General features: G+C 37.5%; 1 protein-coding gene across 1 annotated transcript; it reads right to left on the reverse strand.

The window, feature by feature from the left end:
• Nucleotides 1–1,612: 1,612 nt before the first annotated feature.
• LOC132827666 (myosin-4-like) lies at nucleotides 1,613–23,265 on the reverse strand. Its single transcript, XM_060844284.1, has 39 exons — nucleotides 23,065–23,265; nucleotides 22,833–22,976; nucleotides 22,591–22,747; nucleotides 22,441–22,468; nucleotides 22,167–22,287; nucleotides 21,970–22,062; nucleotides 21,742–21,805; nucleotides 21,540–21,638; nucleotides 21,075–21,178; nucleotides 20,216–20,354; nucleotides 17,882–18,000; nucleotides 17,628–17,777; nucleotides 17,350–17,520; nucleotides 16,943–17,243; nucleotides 16,768–16,841; nucleotides 16,503–16,590; nucleotides 16,232–16,349; nucleotides 15,999–16,122; nucleotides 15,530–15,666; nucleotides 15,144–15,399; nucleotides 14,811–15,053; nucleotides 13,107–13,283; nucleotides 12,867–13,012; nucleotides 12,420–12,510; nucleotides 11,922–12,311; nucleotides 11,685–11,811; nucleotides 11,287–11,405; nucleotides 10,043–10,239; nucleotides 9,769–9,952; nucleotides 8,562–8,727; nucleotides 8,198–8,322; nucleotides 7,094–7,402; nucleotides 6,643–6,846; nucleotides 5,862–5,987; nucleotides 5,564–5,734; nucleotides 4,484–4,588; nucleotides 4,293–4,388; nucleotides 1,868–2,002; nucleotides 1,613–1,691 (listed from the first exon to the last, which is right to left on the reverse strand). Exons 1-39 carry the CDS (start codon nucleotides 23,263–23,265, stop codon nucleotides 1,674–1,676), a joined length of 5,817 nt encoding a protein of 1,938 aa, XP_060700267.1. The 3' UTR covers nucleotides 1,613–1,673.
• Between the last annotated feature and the right edge of the window lie 604 nt (nucleotides 23,266–23,869).

A 23,869-nucleotide genomic window follows, 5' to 3' on the forward strand; every position in this document is an offset into this window, starting at 1 on the left:
CACTTTTTACTCATTTTTAGATATGCCTGGTATTGCTAATGGCATGCCCTCCTGCACTCTCTATTGAACCAGTGTTGATCTTCTGGCTTGATAGTAATGGTAGAGTGGGGAAATATGCCAGGCCATGAGGTTGCAAATTGTGGTTGAATATGAACCTGCTGCTGTTGATGGATCACAGTGCCGCATGGATGCCATGATTTGAGTTGCTAGATCTGTTCAAAGTCTGTCCCATCTAGCACAATGGCAGTGCTGCATAACAACATGTAAAGTATTATCAATGTGAAGGTAGGACTGTGTCTCCACAAGGACTGTGCAGTGTTTCCTCTTACCAACACGGTCATGGATAGATGCACCTGTAACAGGTAAATAGTGACAGTTTGAGTGATTGGAAAATTAATGGAATCCTTAACACTCACTGTTGAAATACCATGTAGATAAAATATAATAATCGACAGTCAGAATAGATTTCCTAATTACTAGAGAGAATTGAAAAGTTGGGAGGTTCTACTAAGCTTGTATTGAATCATGGTATCATTGCATGTAAGTGGTGTATGCATTTCTGGTTAGAAAAATAATTTGCAGGGACTGGAAGGATTTGGAGGAAATTTCGCAGGATCATCCAGAAACGCAAGGGTGTACATACTGTGAAAAGATTTCCACACTGGGTCTTTTTATTGTTTTGATAAATTAAGTCTTAGAAATGATTGAATGAACAACTTTCACACTATGAATGGTTTTCAGAGTGTAGACATAGAGAGAACAAAGTTTGTGAGAAGATTTGTAGCTTGGGTACTCATTGTTGTGGTTCTGTTCGCTGAGCTGGGAATTTGTGTTGCAGACATTTCGTCCCCTGTCTAGGTGACATCCTCAGTGCTTGGGAGCCTCCTGTGAAGCGCAAATAAATGCCGGAGGAAACATTACAGAAACGCTTCACAGGAGGCTCCCAAGCACTGAGGATATCACCTAGACAGGGGACAAAATGTCAGCAACACAAATTCCCAGCTCGGCGAACAGAACCACAACATAAAGAGAACGTTACTACCTGGTGGAAGAGCATATCCATAGGCCATAAACATAAGACAGTCATGAAGAAATCCAATCAGCAATTCAGAAGAAACTTCTTTATCTAAAGAGTGTTAAGAGTAGTCATTGGGAGTGGTTGGTGCGAATAATGTAAATGTATTTACATGGAGGTTAGGCAAGTGCCTGATGGGGAAGGAAATAGAGTATTAGACTAATGGATTTGGCTGATGAAAGATGAGAGGAAGCTTCAGTGGAGTATAAATGTTGGCATGGAAAGGCTGGATGAAATTAATTTCAGTGCCCCCTTTATTGGATTCAATCTAACAGATGAAATTAAAACCTATTCATTTCAATATGGTTCTAAAGATAAGTTCCCAATTAGCAACTTTAAACACACTATTCTAATAGTTTCTCCTTTCTACAGTCACATCAAATCTTTGTTTACAATAAAATGGCATTGTAGTTTTTCTGTGCATCCTCTGTATGCCTAGAATATAATCAGGCCAGCCAACAAACTTAAGACGTACACAAAAAAGATTTTCCGAATTGCTGTTTTATTTCTACAGACAGAACTATCTTTATAAAACTATGTTACAAAGAAATACACATTTTGTGGATTTCTTCTTTGGACCATTTCAAATTTTCTTCATCTACTCTTCAGCAGAGACCTAATAGGTAAAAAGAAAATGCAATGGTTAAATCAGTACAAGGAAAAAATGATTTTAAGATATGATACATACTGTGACTATCTCCCTAAATTTTTAACTTTAATTTTCATTTCAATATTTCAATTATTATCAATTTTTTAAATTTTGAGATTCCAACTCAGATGCATTTACTCTACCTTGGCGCTTATGTCACGGCTTTTACTTCTAAGTTTGTTGACTTGAGACTCTGCAATGTCAGCACGTTCCTCAGCTTCCTCCAACTCATGCTGTACCTTCCTGAACTTGGACAGATGAATATTGGCCTGCTCCTCCTGAAGGGAATACAGTAAAATAAACAATCAGATTGCGGGCAGAACGGTGATCACAGGAGAATGCATACTGCCACTGGAAGTACAAATTATTCAGATAGGTTTTGAGTTCAGCTAAAAGTCATTATGGTGAAATTTAATACCGATCCTATATTGGGTGTTGTGGAAGGAGCATGTTTAGTCAGGCAGTAGGATAGAAAGCAATTAATGCATACTGAATGGCTTCCAGTGGTGGGTAGGATAGTCACTGTGTGGGTAGCCAAAGAAACAAACCCTGTCAAGGTTCTATTCAAAGGCACTCAGTAGTTGATCAAGTGAAATTTCTATCCACACATCCCCCTCAACTAGTATCTAACGAATGCAACCTACTCCTCCACCAAGACTCATTGAATTCAGCATTGACATTTGGTCTTGGATAATACATTATTGGCAGAGCCACCAGCTCCCTGAAGGTACTCATGAGTAATACACAGCTGCAGGCTTCTGAATGACCAGCAGCGCACACATGGCAGAAATGCCATCTTTGGGGTCCTTGTTCTTGGGAAAGGTCCACTGCCATTGAGTTAAGTTCCTGATCGGCTGTCAGTGACAACCCAGATGCATCTATTACGTATTTCCCTGTATGTTTGGAGGTGACTATGAGCCCTAACATTGTGACCCACACATTTTGATGACTTGGAAGTGTCGATGTTGGACTAAGTTAGACAAGGTCAGAAATCACATGACTGAAAAGCTTCTGTTTTCAGACAAACCTGTTGAACTTTAACTTGGTGTTGTGTGATTTTTTTACCTAACACATTTTGATGTTTATAGTCCAATTCCTCACATATTAAGTGTTTTTTTGAAGAAGAAGACTTCACTATAAAGAGATTTAATTAATCCTCATTTGCTGTGGGAACCTAAATCCAAACCCAACCTAGATTGAATAAAGATGCCTATTTTTTGGTTGGTGAATATATTTAAATATTGTATTTTACAATTGAGTTTTCAGTTTGCAATTACAGAGGGAGATCATGTTCACTTTCTGAACTGCCTGAAACATTAGTTCCACTCAGCAGCACTTTAGAACCAGCATGCTTCAGGCAATTTTTGGAAAGACATGATATTTGTTCCTAAAAAAGAGCTAAACTCTTTATTTTATAAAGTGTAATTTTTAACAAGATCTCTTCCGATTAGATAGAGACAACAGACATTCCTTAACAACATTGGAAAGGAAGTAAGTGAGCTTTTGTTAATGTCTTCACAAGTCTCATTAAAAACTGCATCTGAAGTCAAAATACCACAAAATACAATGCTAATATTCAAAGAAGGCATGAGATAAAAATGGAAATTATCATCTGTACCTGGCAAACTGTTTGGTGACTTAATGCTTGATGACACCAATATTATCCTTAGATAATGTGAACCCCACTGGATTCTCGAACCATTTGAAAGCATAGTGGAAATAACTAGTAAATATTTATTTTGATTTAAGGAGACGTGCAAATCTTCTAAAACAGCCATTTCCATTGAATAAATTCACTAGATAAGCTGAACATTTTCTCAACGGTGAAAGTTTCACTTATGATTTACATTCTGAATGCCATTTTCAAAAATTCTGAAATGTGCCTCAATGTATGAGTGTAATTAAGTTATTGTAAAATGTGAAACACATAATGTTGGTCCTTTTTTTAGAGATACCTTGGCTAAATATTGGTCTGCACCTGCTTTGAATGTGGGTTTACAATTTGCACTTGATCTGTGCCCAGTCCTATTAAATCAGTGGTGCCAATTCGGCCATTCCAATCAGAATCACAATCTGACTATACCTAGTGCTGCTGGTTCATGCCCTACACTCCAGTGCTGTCCCTATTACTAGCCAGGGAAAAGTAGCAATGCAAATGGCTAGAATGAGGTTGAGTCATTTTATTGCTCAGTGCTGTAAATTCCATTGTAATGGTCATAATTTTTCAAAAGTTTTGATGTATTTGAGAATTTACTTAATAGTAACAGCAATCATTCTGTACTGTGGTTCTGAGCTCTGAAGCTAAATTATGAGTAGTATCTTACAAAACTAAGTATGTTCTCATTGAGCAAGATAGATAGAAAAATACAGAGAAAGCAGAGTGTTTTGTAAACAAAATGATTTTATCTATTAATGCAGGAAACACGTGGTTGATTGTCCTGACTTTTAGTATGGTTTCAGGAGTGATTGATATAATAAAAATCTCTAAAATTTATATTATAGGTTAACAAAATGATTTCCTTAAAACCTTTTGTAGAATAAATTCAGCTATGTTTCTTAGATACTTACAGACTCCTCACATTGCCTTTTGTAGGCCTTGACCTTCATCTGCAATTTGTCAACTAAGTCTTGCAGTCTCAGAATATTCTTTCTGTCTTCTTCAGACTGTAAATAAGAAAAAATAGGTAATATTTAGACTGAATTTTTTTCAAAGAGTTCTGAAAATATTATGTCACTCCAAGTAATGAACTTATAAATACCTGATAGGTCAGTTCCTTCACTCTTCTTTCATATTTGCGAACACCTTTAATAGCTTCAGCACCTCGTTTCTGCTCAGCTTCCAGTTCATTTTCCAGTTCACGCACCTAAGCCAGCCATGAAATTGAATTTATTATCTTATATCCCCATTCAATTTCACATTGCCTTTTGTATTGTCATGATCAAAGTTGTTGATTTCTCTCAGGCTTTTGCTGTTAAGAGTCTATAGGGTAGTCAAAAATTTGTATCATGCGTTTAGCCTGAATTAGCACCAGATGTCATCCTGTTAAAGAAGTTACAGTGCTGAAAATATGTTGCTGGTTAAAGCGCAGCAGGTCAGGCGGCATCCAAGGAACAGGAAATTCGACCCGAAACGTCGAATTTCCTGTTCCTTGGATGCTGCCTGACCTGCTGCGCTTTAACCAGCAACACATTTTCAGCTCTGATCTCCAGCATCTGCAGACCTCACTTTTTACTCAAAGAAGTTACAGTGCATCACATAAGAAGAGTGGCCACTCATGGAACCATTTATCAGCTGAGTGCCAATAAATGGTCCAGTTAGCATTGATGAAAGAGGCTACATTGCATTTTGGTAGTAAACAAATGGAGTAAACAAGCCAAGATGAGGATTTTGACTGCTTCATAACGCCAGTTCCATTTTCACTATTCACTTCAAGCTGGAGTTCAAGGTTGACTCATGAAACAGTTCGAGAGATTTTCTCGGATAGTTCTGCAGCAATGTTTTAATTAATTCACAGAATGCGGGTACCGATGGCTGGGCCAGCATGCACTGTCAATACCTATTCTGTAATTTCTCTGAGGATTTCACAGAGAAAGGTTTAGTGTTTTGCTTCTCTATTTAATTGGATACCTTTGAGAGTCATTTGGAGAAACGATGTACTTGGTCGTGAGAACATGCCTGGAGGTACCCCCAATTTTCTATTTTACCATCTCCAGGCAAGATCAATTAGGCCTAAAGTTGGATAGTAAATATAGTCTTCCAAACAGGCATTTGTTGCAGAGGACATGAAAATTTACAAAACTTGGCATGCAGCATACAACTGTACAACATTGTTGCTCACCCTAGCTTCCAATTTCTGGAGCTGTTTCTTTCCTCCCTTCATTGCCAGCTGCTCAGCCTCTTCCAGACGATGCTGTAGATCTTTCACTGTCTGCTCAAGGTTCTTCTTCATTCGTTCAAGGTGAGCGCTGGTGTCCTGTTCCTTCTTCAGCTCTTCAGCCATCATGGCAGCCTTGTTAATGTGAGGCAATGGAGCAAATGATTATTTCTGCTCAAACTTCAAATGACATCAACAAAGTAATTTCATTACTTAATCAATATTTGTAACAATACAAATAAATAGTGAACATTTAGCTTACATCTGTGATAGCCTTCTTTGCTTTCTCTTCAGCATTCCTGGATTCCTGAATTGTCTCTTCCATTTCAGATTGGAGATGATTCAGGTCAGCATCCAGCTTCTTCTTGGTATTAATGAGACTTGTGTTCTACAGGAAAAGTTAATTTATAAGAACATGTTTGAAAGATGTGTGAACTGAACTGCTTGATATTAACAACAAGGTGGGCAAAAGCAAAGTTTGATTTTAAAATGTATTGCTGCTATTTGAGTTTCTCATAAGTCAGAACATCATCTATGAAAGGGAGGCAAGAGCTTCTGGCTTCATGTGTCAACTCTGGGATCCCTTCTGGGTGCAAAGGAGCAGCAGTGTAGCCCCGGCCTACCAAGCAAGCTTTCAGTCTCTGTAGGCTTGTTCCCCAGCCACCCCCTCACCCCCATGACTGCAGACTTCCTGTATCAGCCCTGATTGTCAATATATACCATAGGCATACTCTCTTTCTGGATCACAGGCCTCTGCATTGCCATCTACTCTCCAGCAATGTTGGAGCTTTCTCCAGGAGACCTGCCCTGGCCATTTCTCCGACCAGCAGCAGAAGCTGTCTGTTTGGAGTGCTGCTGGCTACAAAGCACAAGCCTAAAAATGCTTGCAAGTTTCTGCCATTGAATTTGGCAAGGATATTTACGAGCCAAACATTAGAGAGCTCTAAGGCCACTTGTGTCGTCATGCACAACATCCCAGTCTTTTTGGAAATAAAGTCTGCGTACCTGATTCTGTTCAAACTGAAGTTAGAGTGTGGACTGACCTGAGAGTGCAGTAGCTGTACTCTCTCCGTGACATCAACAAGCTCTTGTTCAGCAATTTTGCGAGATCTATCTGTCTGCTCCAGGGCTGCTCTGATTTCTTCAATCTCAGCCTGCTGTAGGCTACTTCTGCGTTCAACCATTGCCAATTGCTCCTTCAAGTCTTCCTGGCCTCTGCAAGCCTCATCTAGCTGTAACTGGGTATCCTGTTTTGAATGTTGAAATATTTTGTCAGGAGATAATACAGTAAACCGTAATATATATATTGCAAATTTAATTAGAATTAGCTTTTTGAATGAGATCTTGCAACTTTTAAAAGTGGTAACAAATTATAATTTGTGTATTTTTCCAAACATATAGGACAATGCCATTATATGTATATAACTGTCTGTCCAAGTTTTGAGCGTGTTTAAAATAACAATAAATCATAAACAAATGCTGTAATTAGCAGACCTTTAATTGTCCTTGCACATTTCTGAGGTGTTTCTGAGCTTCTGAGGCTTGACGGTTTGCATGTCCCAACTGAATCTCCATTTCATTCAGATCACCTTCCATTTTCTTTTTGATTCTTAAAGCATCATTTCTGCTCCTGATTTCAGCATCCAAGGCACTTTGCATTGTTTCTACAACTCTTTGGTGGTTCCTCTTCAGCTGATCGATCTCCTCATCTTTCTCTGTAATCTTCCTGTCAACTTCTGACTTTAATTGGCCCATTTCTAGCTGAATACGAAGGATCTTGCTTTCTTCATGTTCCAGAGAGGCCTGCATAGGACAGCATACAATAGTTTTTTTTTGTTACTGTGCACTTCTATTTCCAACCTTTGAGCTTGATAATTTTTGAAACCATAATTTCACATTTCTGGGAGGCTTTCAGTTTCCTCCATTGATTGACCAACCAACTTAAATAACTGTAGTGAATTAAGTGCTGCATCAATTGATTCACTTCCACACAGAGAGTGAGGAGTTATTTAAGTTAGTCTATCAATTTATAAAGTAACAGTTGTGCTAGACAATTGCTGCAACTCTCTTTTTCCATTTGGCAAATATTAATTCAAGATATTAATATAAAAGGTAATTCACTGTGTTAACCATATTATGTGATAAACAGTTATGCATGTGAACATGCCATTTATCCATTTCTTCCAATGTTAGGGATCCAAATTTAATATAAGCCTAACTGCAAAAAAAAATTGAAACTTTTGAGTTTGAAAAACCTTATCATTCTGTACTGCAGAAGTAGAAATCCATTGAATTGGCTTGATCAGTGCTGTATGTTTCTGTCATGAGTAACAATATATAAATCCAGTCTTCTTTCTGGTTATTTTTTCAAGAAAAAAATCATGTTCAGAAAAATCACCCATTTGTTACTCATGAAGTTTGACATTTAATCTAGTTAGTCTGCTGCTTTTGAAATATTGAAAAGATACCAGTTCAATCAATTTTAAAACTGTCCAATGAGCTGGACAATTGTTGCAACTCTCTTACTTCATTTGGTAAAGGTTATCATCCTAACTTTCAATTTCCAATTTGTGCTGCTTAAATAATTATTAGTTTTACCTCTGCTTCCTCCAGAGCTGACTGAATTTCACTCTTTTCCTGTTCAGCTGTCTTCTTTGCCTTTTCTACCTCATGGAGGGCTTTGCTGCTTTCAGCCAGATGCTCAGTTAGATCGGAAATCTCCTCTGATGAAAACAAAAGACACATTATGCATATTTAATGAGAATGATATTAAGATTGCCAAAGAAACATAAGGATAGTATACAACTATTGATGTGAGACTGATTCCTTGAGGATACAATGTGGGGATAAAAATGGCAAGAGTGGAATTTTGCTAAAGTTTACGAAAAGAAAGTGGAACATTTCAATTTAATAATAATATACTCTTAAATATTTAAATCACATGAGAGGTTTTCACACTTACGCTGCAGATTCTTGTTCTCTCGTTTAAGAGTTTCAAGGTGATCCAAAGATTCCTCATATGCATTCTTCATCTTGAAGACCTCAGTACTCAGAGTGCGGGACTCCTTCTGAGCTGCTTCCAATTCAGTCTGGCTTTCCTCAAATTTCTGTTTCCAGTCTGCCAGGATCTTGTAGTGGACAATTGCAAAGGTTGCAAATGAAATATGAGGATGCAGTTCTATAATCAATACTGATTTGAGCTGATGGTTGGGGAATTGTGCAGGATTAGGCCTACATTTTGATCTGAAAGTCACATTCTGTCTGTCTGTCACAAGAGAACTTGATTCATGCATGTTTAATTGTCTGGAAACACAAAGGCCTTCCTCTGAATGAATATATTCTTCTTGATAAGTGTCTTGAACACTATTTGTTATCTTATATGAAAGATATATCTTATGGTCTTATGTTCAGTAACAAGTGATATAATGTACAGTGTAAGTATATTTATTACTTCCTTTCAAACAGTGGAAGAAGTGTAGGCTTTGTCATATTGTGACAACATATATACCAGCTTTAAGATGGTTAAGTAACATCACAATATGTGGCATTCTATTAAAAAGACACCCACTTTGCTTTCAATCACTTTGTGTTATGGATTCAGTGTAGTCAGTCATTTGTGTGTGTGATATACAGTAACAAAGTAAGCGCAGAACCTAGACTGAGTGTTAAGTCTGTCATTTTGTGGCCTTATAAATAGTTAGTGGTGTAAAAATACTTTGAGACTCAACAAAAGCTGACTAGCTATGGTTTGTGCTACATGGCCTAATGAATATTTAAAAAATCACAAATCGACATTCAACGTTTTAGTCCCTTCACCTTGGTCTCATGATTTATTAGAGCAAAGATGATTTGTACTTCTATTTCACTTACCAAAGCTAATGCATTTACACCTATATCCTTTGATCCTTACTCAACAAAAATCTATGCCTTCCAAACTTGAAAAATGGCAACTAACCTTGAATCACAGTCTTTTTAAGGACAGAAAATTGTGTAACTTAATTGTCAGATGGGTTCTTCTAGGACTTTTGTCCATTGAACAATTAGTTCTAATCCTACAACAATTACAGTGGTATCCATGCCTATCCATAGCAAAAACGACATAATAATAAGTACTATTAAAGACTTTAAAATCTCAGAGAAATAGAAACAAGGCCACAACATACTCTTACCTTGTCAAAGTTCCTCTGTTTCTTATCAAGAGCTGCTGCTGCTGAATTTGCCCTCTCCACATCTATCATAAGGTCCTCCACTTCATTTTGCAATCTCTGTTTTGTCTTTTCCAGTGAAGCACATTTGGAGTTTACAGCCTCAATGTGCTCTTCTGCATCTTGCAGACGCTGAGCAAGCTTCTTCCTGAGAAGAGTAAGACCAAAAATGTTGTAACAAATATCATCTCAATGACCATGTGGTACAAAACTCAATTCTCATTTCATTATAACTTACTTGGCATCTTCCAGTTCCTCTGTACGCTGGATTGCATCAGTTTCGTATTTTGTCCTCCACTGAGCAACTTCACTATTGGCCTTGGACATGCCGCGCTGGAGCTCGGCCTTTGCCTCCTGTTCCTCTTCATATTGTTCACGGAGCAAATCACAGTCATGGCGGGCGGATTGTAGGGCATGTGCCAAGGCACCCTTTGCCTGAAAAAAATTACAAAGTTGAATGAGGAATTATAAGTAAATAAATATGTGATTATTAGCATATTATTTTGCTAATTTGATAATGATTACAGTTAGCACATTTTGAGAAGATTTGTAACTCAGGTTGAGGTTCCGGATGTAGATTTGCTCACTGAGCTGGAAGGTTTGTTTTCAGACTTTTCATCACCATACTAGGTAATATTATCATTGAGCCTCCGGATGAAGGCACTGTGCTGTGGCCCACTTTTTATTTATGTGTTTAGGTTTCCTTGGGTTGGTGATGTTATTTCTTGTAGTGATGTCATTTCATGTTCTTTTTCTCAGGAGGTGGTAAATGAGATCAAGTCAGTGTGTTTGTTGATAGAGTTCCAGTTGGAATGCCATGCTTCTAGGAATTCTCATGTGGGTCTCTGTTTGGCTTGTCCTAGGATGGATGTATTGTCCCAATCAAAGCAGTGTCCTTCCTCATTTGTATGTAAAGAGACATGACCCACTCTCACTAGTATCTTTACATTCAACTAAGACAATACATCCATCCTAGGACAAGCCAAACAGAGACACACATGAGAATTCCTAGAAGCATGGCATTCTGACCAGAACTATATTAACAAATTCATTGACTTGGATCCCATTTACCACCTCCTGAGAAAAAGAATAGGAAATGACATCACCATGGGAAATGACATCACCAACCAAAGGAAATCTAAACATATAAATTAAAATGCGGGCCATACCATCAGTGCTTTCTCTGGAGCTTCACAGATGATGTTACCTAGTATGGTGACGAAATGTCTGAAAACAAACCTTCCAGATCAACAAGCAAACCTACATCCAGTATGATTACAATTGTTAGAAGTATGAGCAGTTTTAAAGGTAACATCTCAGCTCAATCACTAGACCATTCTGTCAAGAAAAAGTAATATTTCATAATGCTATAATGAGTTCAAATGTTATAAACATGAATTGAAAAACAAATGGAAATTAATTTAATAAATTATGAAATGTTCCAAAATTAATATGGACAAATTGCTTAAATTATTCTGATACCTTTGTTTCTTCCTCCAATAGTCTCTTGAGCTCTTCAACCTGTTGAGTATATCCCTGTTTACCTCTTGTTAGCTGAGATACTAAGGTTTCTTTTTCCTCTACTTGGCGATTCAGTTCACCTTAAATCAGAAGTTATCCCAAGCAAAACATTACAAATATGTTAAATGCAGATTAATTATGTTTAATTGCATGCAGGTCACGAGCAGTAATTGATCATTCACATTGCACAGACCAACAACATAACTATAGTTGTTGCATTAAGAGATGTTTAACTGTAAAGGTTTAACATAGTATATGAAGATAAAAGTGTAATATTTAGCTACGGTCAACCAACAGGCTTTCTGGAATAGAATATGAAGGTAGTATTGATCAAACTTTGAACAATAACAGATAAATACCATTTTCTGTTGCAAGGCGTGCTTTTTGAGTTGATAAATCATTGATCAAACGTTGATGCTCATCATGTTTGGCCTTCAGTTCGCTGACCTGGTCCTCAAGAGTCCGAGCCACTTTCTCAAGGTTTGCCTAAAACCAATATAGAGAATTCTCAAAGGATATGAAAGAAAACAAACAATAATAATTCATTCGCGCTAATTATATGAATGAAGAGTGTACAGCCACATTGAAAAGCATACCTTGTTTTTCGAGACGGATTCCATGTTGCTGGCCAGGTCATCAATTTCCATCTTCAGCTCACTCTTTTCCTTCTCCAGCTTCTGTTTCACACGTTGCAGGTTGTCGATTTGTTCCCCAAGTTCAGCCACACTATCAGCCTGCTTCTTGCGAAGAGCAGCAGCTGTGGCTTCATGCTGGAGGGTTGCTTCTTCCAGATCGCGGCGCATCTTCTGAAACTCTGCTTCACGTTTCTTGTTCATTTCGATCTGTGCTGCAGTCGCACCACCAGCTTCTTCTAGTCGTTCACTGATCTCTTCAAGTTCCCGAGCAAGGTCAGCTCTCTGCTTCTCAGTCTTAGCACGAGAGGCACGTTCAGCTTCAATTTCCTCTTCAAGCTCTTCAATACGAGCCTTGAAGTAAATATTCATTGATTAAATTTCCTGGAATAAGTAGCATCAGTTCATGCATGTAATGTTTTTGAAGGAAACATTGACATTTTTACCAGATAAATAAATCACCTGTAATTCTTTAATCTTTTTCTGCAGTTGGGAACCCAAAACCTGTTCATCTTCAACTTTGCTTTGAAGTTGGCTGATTTCAAATTCTTTCCTTTAATAATAAGGGATAAATTAAACTTAATCACTCAGTTATCGTATTTCCATATTATTAATGAACTTGCTCAAGAATCTGTTTTACTGACAGCTGATTCTCAGGAATATATAAAATGCAATCTCAGTTTCTTAACTAGTACAGTGTACTTTCTATGAGGTGTACTCTTTTGAACACCTAAAATTAGTAACTTTTTGAATGCAATCAGAATGATCACAATATCAAAGTATTGAATTTAGAATTATCTTCTGACTAAAGAACCAATATCTCCAATAAAGAGCTCCATTTTCTTATCACCGAAAAGGAAATATATAGAAATTCTAATAAATATAAGGAAATAAAACACAGAAACTGACTTTTTTAGCTTCTCATCCAGTTGCTGCTTATCATTCTCCAAGTCCATTATGGTTTCTTGTGACAGCTTCAAGTCACCTTCAAGCTTTCTCTTAGCGCGTTCAAGATCCATGCGAAGTTTCTTCTCTTGCTCGAGAGAACCTTCAAGCTTTATGGAAATAAACATTTTTAATTGAATTTTGAAGAAATAATCTCATTATTATCAATCATTTTTTTACCTAGTTGTATTTATGATCACTTACGTCGTCAACTTGCTGTTCCAGCTTAGTTTTTGCTTTGGTCAGAGTGTTGACTTTATCTTCTTCAGCTTGAAGGTCATCCAGAGTTTGCTGATGGGCCTCTTGGAGAGCTTTCTTTTCCTTTGTTAATTTAGCAATGCTTTCATCAAGGGTAGCCATCTCCTCAGTCAGGTTTTTAACCTTTGTTCATCAAAAATCAAACATAGAGAAAACTTTCATTAAGTACCATCGACAGATGTAAACATTCTATATTTATCTATTATTTGTAATGAAACTAATACATTGAGGAAGGTAATGGAATTAAAGAGTGACAAATCCCAGGACCTGACAGATTTCATTTCGGGCTGTTAAAGGAAGAAGGAGAGCACATTGTAGGTGTCATTACTATGATCTTTCAGAATTCCCTAGATACAGAAGTCATTCCTTCTGGATTGGAAAATTCCACATGTCACTCTGCTTTTTAAGACAATCAAAAGAGGAAAACTGGGGAATTACAGATCAGATAGACTAACACTGTAGTGGGGCAATTGTAGGCCTCTTTCATCAAGGACTTCCAGAAGGCATTTCATAACAGACAATTGACGAAGGGAGTTACAGAATTGAGGGCAAGTTACTGACATGGCAGGCAAATTGGTTGAGTGGCAGGCAACAGCTGAGATAATGAATTTGTATTCAAATGGGCAAAATGTTACCAGTGGTGGCCCAGAAATACATGTATTAGCTTCTCAATTATTAATTATTTATTAATGACTTTAATAATGACATAGAAGTCCTATATCCAAATTTGCTCATGACACAAATTTTAAATAGCGCAGATAAAAATGTAAAATTATAAAGGGATCACGACAGACTAAGTGAATGGGCAAAATTATGGCAGATGTAAGCAACATTTACAATTTTGGTTATCCATTTTTGGACCGAAAAAGGTTACATGAGAGTACTATCTGGATGGTATGAAATTTAATACGGGAACATCCAAGGAGACTTGGGTTCAGATGTTCAAAGTGCATATTTCTTTGAAATGTCACAAACAGGTGCAGAAAATAATCAAGAAAGCTAATGGAATGTTGGCCTTTATATTGTGGAGGACTGGAGGAAAGGATGCAGAATTTATACCACAATTACACAAAATTTTGGTTCGGTTCCACATGGAGGACTGTGAACAGATCTGGGCACCACTCCTTAAGAAGGATATATGGGTCATGAAGGGAATACATCATAGGTTTATAAGAATGATATCTGGACTTAAGGGATTAAGATATGACGAACAAATAGACCTGCTTTCTCCAGAATTTAGAAAGTTAAAGGGTAATATAATTGAAGTCTTCAAGATATTATAATGATAGGTTAGATAAAGATAAATTATTTCCACTAGTTGGGGATTCTAGAACATTGGAGAATAATCTGTGAATTAGTGCCAGACCATTTAGGAGAGACGTTTGAAAGCATTTCTGCATACAAAAGGTGGCAGACGTTTGGAATCCTTATCCACAAATGGTAATGGATGCTGGATCAGTTAATAATTTTAAATCTGACTTAGATTCTTTTTGTTAAGCAAAAGTTTTTAGGGATACAGGCTAAAGGCAGATATGTGGAGTTAGGCCACAGGTCAACCATGATATCATTGAATGGAACAACAGGATGAAGGGCTAAATGGCCTCTTCCTTTACAATGTTCCTATATTTATACAAAAAGACCTTTTCATACCTTGTTCTCAGTGGCATGTTTTTCTTTTTCAACTTTGGCCAAAGTGAGCTCCAAGTCATCAATATCCTTCTTCAGTTCAGAGCACTCATCCTCCAGTTTTCTTTTCTTAGCTGTGAGTTCAGCATTTATCTCCTCTTCATCTTCTAATCTTTCATTGGCTTCCTTTAGTTTAGCCTCCAGTTGAATTTTATTTTTAATGAGTCCTTCACATCTTTCTTCTGCATCTGCCAGAGTTTCAATTTCCTGCAAAAAGATGATGCAATTAATTACATGAGGCTGTATTTTGTAAAGTTGTAAACCGTGCTTATTGAATTACTTTGAAGATGTTAATACCGCTTGGACTTGGAGTTCAAGATCATTCTTTTCCTGAACAATAGCCACCATTTTCTCTTCCAATTCCTTCCTGCGAGCTTCAGCTTTGGCAAGTGCTTCCTTAGTTTTCTCAAACTCATCTTTCATGTTTGCCATTTCCTTCTCAGTTTCAGCACTCTTCAGGAGAGGTTTGATCTTGAAATACAATTGCATCCATGGCCAGTGTTTGACATTTGTGAAAGCACGGATGTTGTACTGCAGAGTGTACAGTGCTTCCCTGAAGGATTCAATTAGACGAGACACAGTTTATAACAATTCTTATTTAGCATTTTGTGAATAAAATTATGTCGTATTTTTAATTTTTTTATTGATACATTTATTTGATATTCACACTGAATGATATTTACCTTCTTTCCATCATTTTCTTAAATTCAACCCTCATTAGGAATCCACGGCACATAGCCTGTGTGCGGGTAACAAGTTGAGCCAATTTTTCGTCTCTCATCTCTTCAAGTGTACCCAAGAGACCAGCCTTGAAGAACACCTTAAATAAATGAAAGAAAGTGTTCAGTTTTTTTGCTGAAGGGCAAAATGTAAATTTGTAAACTATTGTAAATTTTAAAAGCAATGTTCAATTTGGTTTGCATTGCTAAATTGCGAGAAGACCAATTGTGTCACAGTTCAAGTGTGAAATGCTTTGTCCCTGCCTGAAGAGAGTAATTTGGAGTGGATTTGGACGAGCTCCATTTTTCTAGTTCCATAATAATGCAGGAGCAATATACCATCTATTATGTTCTCTAACATAAACATAAAGCTATATTGATGGATTCTTCCTATTGCTTCACAATAAGAAACTTTCATTTTAAATGTGATTACCTTTGTGTGTCCAAATTTGTACTGTGTGTGATCAACATCAATGGATCCCAATAGCTTCTCAGAAGCCTTCTTGCTATCAATGAACTGACCTTCAGGAATGGCACTTGCATTAAGAATCCGGTATCTATTGTATTAGAATATTAAACATATTATTGTTATCTCTCTTTAGAACTTTATCTACTAATTAATATTGTATAATATAAATTTGACATGTGCATTTTAATATTCAATACCTTTGCTTGAAGTCACCATAGATGATTCTGCTTGGGAATCCCTTTCTGCAGATTCTGATACCTTCAAGCACACCATTACACCTCAGCTGGTGTATGACAAGGAAGTTATCCATTGCACCTGTTGGTTAAACATATAGTAATTTAAATACAGCACACCAAACTAATATCTTATGTCCTTTTAAAGTTAAAAACCAAGGACTGTACATATTGCATATTTGATTTGTGATTTATTTATCAAAAACTTTGTGTATAGAGAGGAAATTGCACTTGCCTGGTGTCTTTGTCTCATTGGGAATAATACAGCGTACAAAATGTGGATGTGTAGTTCTCAGGTTAGTCATCAACTTGCCTAAATTTTCCTTTGAAGTGAACAAGAAAGGAACATTGATCTCCAGTTTTGTCTCACAGATTTGATTATAATTCAAGACAATGTACTTAACATGTCTGGCAAACTCAACCAATACTTTTCTTACCCAAATTCATGAGAACCTGGTTCACTACATATTATAAAATGTCTAGGTCAGAGAAAAACATACCCTAAATAGAGCTGATACTGTCTGGAAGGAAGCACCCTTCTTTTTGCCACCCTTTTTGGCACCACCGGTGTCAGCTACAAAAGAGGAAGACGTGTTTGTTCTAATTGAGTTCGGAAAGTGAGGAATGCAATGTTCACAAAATGGAATGTTAAAATTTCCTGTAATATAATTTTACCTTCAGCTGATGCTGCATAGAGATGAGCCAGTAGTTTCACTGATGATTTCTGGAAAAGTCCAGTTACAGTTTCATTCAGGGGGTCCTTGTTCTTATCGAGCCAGCCAGAAATGTTGTAGTCCACAGTTCCAGCATAATGGACCAGTGAGAAGTGAGCTTCAGCCTTTCCTTTGGCAGGCTTTGGTTTCTGGAAGTTGTTTGACTTTCCAAGATGCTGATCATACAGTTTATTCTTGAAAGTAGTGTCTGAGGCCTTGGGGAACATGCACTCCTCTTCCAGAATTGAGAAGATGCCCATGGGCTGCGGATTTGACAACATTTATGAATGCTGAGATAATTAAATAAAAGAAATGGTGTCTCTATGAACAGATTTCGGCTTTTATTAACATTTGCATGATATTACTGACCTTTTCAATGAGCTCAATGCAAGCAGCCAGATCCATACCAAAATCAATGAATTCCCATTCAATTCCTTCCTTCTTGTACTCTTCTTGTTCCAGAACAAACATGTGGTGGTTGAAGAACTGCTGCAGTTTCTCATTAGTGAAATTGATACATAACTGTTCCAGGCTGTTGAACTAAATACACAGAGCAATCGAAAGAGTTAATTAATCATTGGCTTGTGATTTTGGTGTTGTCTTGTTTTAATAGTTTATTTTGTGCTATTTATGTTTCTATTTCTTACATCAAAAATTTCGAACCCAGCAATGTCCAGCACACCAATGAAAAATTGTCTGGCCTGTTTTGTGTCCAATTGCTGATTGATACGGATAACCATCCACAAGAACATTTTCTCAAAAATAGATTTGGCGAGGGCACCAACAGCATTGTAAACCTGAAAGAATAGAAAATTTGTTTGAGCCAAAAGTAGAACCTCAGTTAAATGTATTAAATGTCCATGCATGCAAGTTATTGCACCATTATTTTTATAAACTGTACCTGCTGAACAGTTTGACCTTTGGTCACAAATTCATTGCCAACCTTTACTCGGGGATAGCATAAAGCCTTTAGTAAATCTGCAGAATTGAGGCCGGTCAGGTAAGCAACTTTGTCGGCATCTAATAAAATAAAAAGAATCATCTAAATTGATAATGCTGCAATAAAGAGTGAGCACTATTGGTTTTCATTTTCTTAGTTAAGATATCTTACTGCTGTGCTGAGTGGTCTTGTACTGCAATGTATATCATTTTTCTCTCTGTATCAGAAGCTCTGGGTTCAGGTCGAACTGCAGGATTTGGTGGCCAAATAAAAATCCTGCCATAAACTAACTAAAGAGGTAGAATGTCAATCTGCAAATCATTCCTCCTGATGGCAGTGAAGACAGGTAAGTGAGGGAGAAATTCCTGCTCAACCATGTAATGGAAAGGGGTTGGAGCCTTTATTATTATTGTCCTTTGTTCCAAATTACATCATCTAGCTCATTAAAACCATTCAAAAAAGAAAACCTGTCATTTTTACCTGACTCACATGTGACATGTTTTGTTAATTTGTAGGACATGGCTGTCGCTGGCTGGCCAATATTTATTGCCCATCCCTAGTTGCCCTGAGAACGAGGCGGGGAGCTGCCTCAAACTGCTGTGATTCCAGATGTGCAGTGGTGTGGTTGATTTTTGACTGCAGTGGCCTGGCAAACCACACAGATTAAGGGCAATTAGAAATGGGCACCAACTGCTAGCTTTGCCAGCGACACTCATATCCCATGAAAAAACCCACTTATGTTGTGAGCTTTACTGTAATTCCATTGAAAAAGTATAACTTGTTCAATAAAATGCTTTTAATGATGTGCTAAGTTCATTATTTGTATTAACCAGTCTTATTTGCCCTGAAAGATTAAATTTACACTTGTTGGATGTTAGGTTTCTCCAGTAGGATAAGTGTTTCCACTTTTTAATAAGTAAAAATACAATGTTTTTAAAGCTTGATTATTTGATAGTTTAGCTTCTGTCTTATTCCAATGCTAATGGTTTATTTCACCATTTGAAAATTTAAAGTGGAAGAAAAACTGTTTATAACTTCCTCAATTACTGCGTGAGGGAAAAATGTCTGGTTATATCCTGTGATCAGAAGAATAGAGGCATATTGGTATTGGAGACATTCAGCAAAGGTTCAGTAGGTTGGTCTGAGGATAGAAGGATTTTCTTGATTGAAAGAGTTTGAGGAGGCTGGGCTTCTATTCTTTGGACTTTAAAATAAGAGGTAATCTTATTGAAGCATATAGGATTCTAAGGGGTCTTACAAGGTAGATGCAGAGAGACTGTTTCCCATTGTAGGTGAGTCTAGCACCAGAGACTATGATCTCCGAATAAGAGTCACACATTGGTGGCTGCGATGAGGAATTTCTTCTGTCAGTGGTTAGTGATCTGTGGAGTTCTTTAAAAGGATGGCTTTAGAGGTTATGTTCTTAAGTATGTTCAAGTTAGAGACAGATTTTTAAATAGTAAGTGAATCAAGTTTGAGGACTGAGGATTACTAGGTTAGCCATGGTCTAATTGAATGGCAGAGCTGACTCACTGGACCAAATGGCTACTTTCTGCTCCTACATTTTCTGGTCCTCCGGTGTGGGAGAATGCTTTAATTATCATTGGCTGATTATCCTCCTTACTGGTTACACTGCTATACATAACAATTCCATTAATTGTACACCAGATGTAATTTGCTGTCAGGAACTGCAGAGCAGTGCAACAGAGATCGCAAGTTCTTTTGTGGACAGCTTTCTTGAAGTCAGAATCCAAAAATTGACTCCATTTGTTTCTTAAAGAACACACTTTACCATTTTGGAACTAGTTTCAACACAGTTTAAATTATAAATTTAAATAAATAGTGTTTTTTATTGATTGAAATTTAATTGGATCATAGCAACAGGAATAAGCCATTCAGCCCCTCGGGCCTGTTTCACCATTCAATGAGGCTATACCTGATCTGAGGTCAAACTGCATATCAATACCTTTCCTAAATAAAATGCGATTTATCTCAGATTTAAAATAGATAAATGATCCAGTATCCATTGTCATTTGTGGAAGAGTTCTAAACATCTACCACCCTTTGTGGGTCAAAGTGCTTCCTAACATTTCTCCTGAATGGCATGGCCTTAATTCTCAGACTATGATCCCTAGTTCTGGAATGTGCAACCAATAGCAATAGGTTGCCTTTACCTGCCCTGTTTTTTCCTCTTAATACCTTGATGTCTTTGGTCAGATCACCCCTTAAGCTTGTAATCTGAATGTATAACCTTTATTCATAGATATAGTAAATGGAGATGTGTGACATTGTTACCTTCTGTGCCATCAGGCTCAGCTTGCTCCTCTCGTTGTTTCTGCTTGAACTTCATGTTACCAAAGTGCATTACTGCACCAGTGAGTTTGTAGATGCCCCATTTCTCCTCATTGGTGAAGCCCAGGATATCGATAGCAGTCTTTATAACCAAACAATACAGTGAAAATCAAAAAGGAAACATTTGTTGAAATAGTCTCATCTACTTACTTGTGAAAGTATTGAAATTTATTTTGAAATATCATGCGACCACACCCTATGCATCAAAAACAAAAGTATTTCAATTTTCTGTCTGGAAGCATGGATAAATATAAGCTGGATAGACTGGAACATTTTTCACTGGAGTGAAGGTTGTTGAAGGGTGACCTTATGGAGGTGTTTTAAATCATGAAGGGTATACATAAGGTGAATGACAGGTATCTTTTCCCCAGGGTGGGAGATTTCATGTTGGGGGAGCATTTTTTTTTAAGGAAAGAGGAGAAAAATATAAAAAGATCATGAGAGATAACTTTTTTGCAAGGAGTAGTTTGTGTGTAGAATGAACTTTCACTTGTGGTGGATGTGAGTACAGTTGGAATGTTTAAAAATATTTGGATAAGTACATGAACAAGAAATATTTGGAGGTATATGGACCTATCTCAGGCAGCTGACTCATTTAGTTTGGAATTATATTTGATATGCACTAGTTGGACCGAAGGTCTGTTTCAATGCTGTAGGACTCTGACTGTATCATCTTTATTCTAATTTTTGCTGTATTGAAGAAAAATGGAGTATTTGTGCTAATTGCCAAATTTTTGCACGCTTTTCAAGATATCAGCGGGAATAAGAACATACAACAAAAGCACAAACAGATGATACTCACATCAGTTGCCACCAGTTCTTCATTATCATCAATACTGTTGACACTAATCTCACCCTGACTGACAAATGGATAATCATAGGGATTGGTGGTAATGAGGCAAGCCTCTGCAGAAAACAAAATAAACATTTTGTGGGAATGTTTTCAGTCAATAGAATAAATGTTCCATAGCACCCAGTTTTACCCTCGGGTTTCTTCTCTTCCATTCAGCCAAACGTCAAATTGAGTTTAAGTTCTATATACATCAAGCCACCACTGAATGCATTACAGACAGGCGAACCCTTATATCAGATAAAGTTGGAATTAAAATGCAAAAACAACAGCATTAAATTACAAGAATAATGCTTAGATTTTTTTTAAAAAGGTTATTTATTTGTAAAATGAATTTAGGGTACAGTGTACGGTCAAAATTAAATCTTTGGAACTAATAACTCCCACGTTAGCAGAGAACAAAACTTCTGTCCTTACCAACAATTTCTGGCTTGTGGTTTGTCATCATCTGGTAGAAAATGTGGTAACTCCTTTCAGCTTTTAGCTGGAAAGTTACTCTGGATTTTTCCAGCAGATCTAGAGAGAGTGTACACATACAAATGTAGATTTACTGATGAACCATGTGTTTGACCAGAACTCCATCTACCAACTATGGAGGATTAAATTCAACAGCACTTACAGGTTTCAATATCAGCAGAAGCCAGTTTCCCAGTGGCCCCGAAGTGAATTCTGATGAATTTACCCTGGAATGTGAAGATTATTGAAATCAGAGATTTGAAGCAAGATTTCACAACAAATGCAGTTTAATTTGTGATATTGGCAGATCCTGATGTTAATAAGTGCAGTGTATACCAGAGGATACAGTGCAAGATAGTCTGCAACTGAAGGAAATGTTTCAGAAACTTACGAAGCGAGAGGAGTTGTCATTTCTCACTGTCTTGGCGTTCCCAAAGGCTTCCAGCAATGGGTTAGCCTGGATGATTTGATCCTCCAGGGACCCCTGCAAAAAGATTTCCCGTTAACAGTTTGGAGAATTCTTTGAGGAACGGGTTACTTCCAAACAGCAAGAAATTGCTGCATTTTACTGGAATCCTTTTCTTTTACCTGCATCTTCCCAGATTTCTGAGCTTCTTTCTTCTTGGACGGATCAGTTGCGGCGCCAACTGAGGCAAAGTACTGGATGACACGTTTCGTGTTCACGGTCTTTCCGGCGCCGGATTCTCCGCTGGACAGGAGGGAGATAGAAAATGAGGAAATTAACAAGGGCTGGACCAATCAAGCGATTAGAATAGACTAATTATAGACTAAAAGAGCCAATGCTCCAGTTCTGTTCCCTAACTCCCGACCTCTGCGGGATTATATTAAAACAGCAACTTACGTGATCAGGATCGACTGGTTTTCGCGATCTGTGAAGAAGAAGATCAAAATTGATAACAGAATGCGGCGTCTGTTCATCCCATTGTGCTAGTTTCAATCACTATCGAAAAAAAAAATCAGGGATAAAATGAATGAAAAAGCACAAACTCACCAGTTTGCATGAACTGATAGGCGTTATCAGAGATGGAGAAGATGTGGGGTGGAGCCTCTTGACGCTTCTTGCCCCTATAAGCAGCCACGACTTCGGGATCGTACACGGGCAACCACTTGTAGGGGTTCACCGTGACACAGAACAGCCCAGAGTAGGTCTACATTTGGGGAAAAGAATGAGACAATTTTTTCGTATCTTCCACGATCATGTTTAATGATGCAATCTGCATCTACCATACTTACATAGATCATCCAGGCAGCATAACGCTCTTTGAGGTTATACAACACAGATGCTTCATTCAAGTGGGTCAACATGGCCATGTCTTCGATTTTATCGAATTTTGGAGGATTCATTGGTAGAACTTGGTCTTCTTTGACAGTTACAGTCTGCAGAATAATTGGCATATTAATCTAAAGGAATGTCGAGTTTTGTAAATGATTTCAGAATGATTTACTTTACCGTTGTTCAACTGACCCTCTTGTCGGCAGTCTCCACGGTGGCTTTACCACCTTCCTTGCTCTTGACTGTACCTTTGATGTACAATTCTTTGTCATCGGGGACATAGCAGGCGGTTTTGGCATCGAATGGTCGGTTCTGAGCCTCCAATCTCTCCTTTTCACTTTTGCGTAAAAAGGACGCCGCCTTTCCAAACGCTGCCATTTCCGAATCCCCCATGGCTATCTAATTGTTAAGATAGAGATTGAGTGCATTACTTTTTGACACAATTAGTTTTCACTTTGGTCAGGAAGCAAGATCGCTTATATTTGAACTTAATCAATTACTGCTAGAGGGAGAAAAACATATCTTGTTCTTTTATTTCTGAGCTTTCCTTATATATTGCAAGATTTTTTTCTGTCCTGTTATTGCAGTAATTCGTAGAGTTCAGTTAATTGCAAGCTCTGCAGATATAGTCTCCTTTATCATTTATTGCATGCTTTTCAATCCTTAAATTGTTTTTTTTTTAGCGATTTGATTAGCTGCGCTTCAAAACTATAAGACTACAACTCCATCCACACTCAGCGTAGCTGGTTCTCTCAGAACAGACTCAATGTGCCGAATGGCTTTATCCGGAACTGTCCGATTTCTCCAGATACCTAGTCTGTTTCTGAAGAAAACGAACGGCATCCTTGTCCTGCTGATCTCATTGCTATCTAAATGATGGGTGTGGCTTTTAATTTTCAAAATCGGAGCAATTTGTCCACCGCTTATTTCGGCAGTGTTGCTGGGGAGACAAATGTCTCGAACTTTACACATTATATCTTTTCAATGTAGTGTCCAC

The sequence above is a fragment of the Hemiscyllium ocellatum genome, chromosome 25 (genome assembly GCF_020745735.1).
Source record: "Hemiscyllium ocellatum isolate sHemOce1 chromosome 25, sHemOce1.pat.X.cur, whole genome shotgun sequence".
Lineage (NCBI taxonomy): Eukaryota > Metazoa > Chordata > Chondrichthyes > Orectolobiformes > Hemiscylliidae > Hemiscyllium > Hemiscyllium ocellatum.

What these genes read in the sequence shown, in the direction of transcription:
- LOC132827666 (XM_060844284.1), bottom strand. Translation starts at nt 23,265, where the DNA reads ATGGGGGATTCGGAAATGGCAGCGTTTGGAAAGGCGGCGTCCTTTTTA. An exon ending in CAGTATCAGCTCTATTTAGG is followed by an intron (nt 16,591 to 16,767) that starts GTATGTTTTTCT and finishes TTCACTTCAAAG; the next exon opens with GAAAATTTAGGCAAGTTGAT. An exon ending in ATGTGCAAGGACAATTAAAG is followed by an intron (nt 6,847 to 7,093) that starts GTCTGCTAATTA and finishes CATTCAAAACAG; the next exon opens with GATACCCAGTTACAGCTAGA.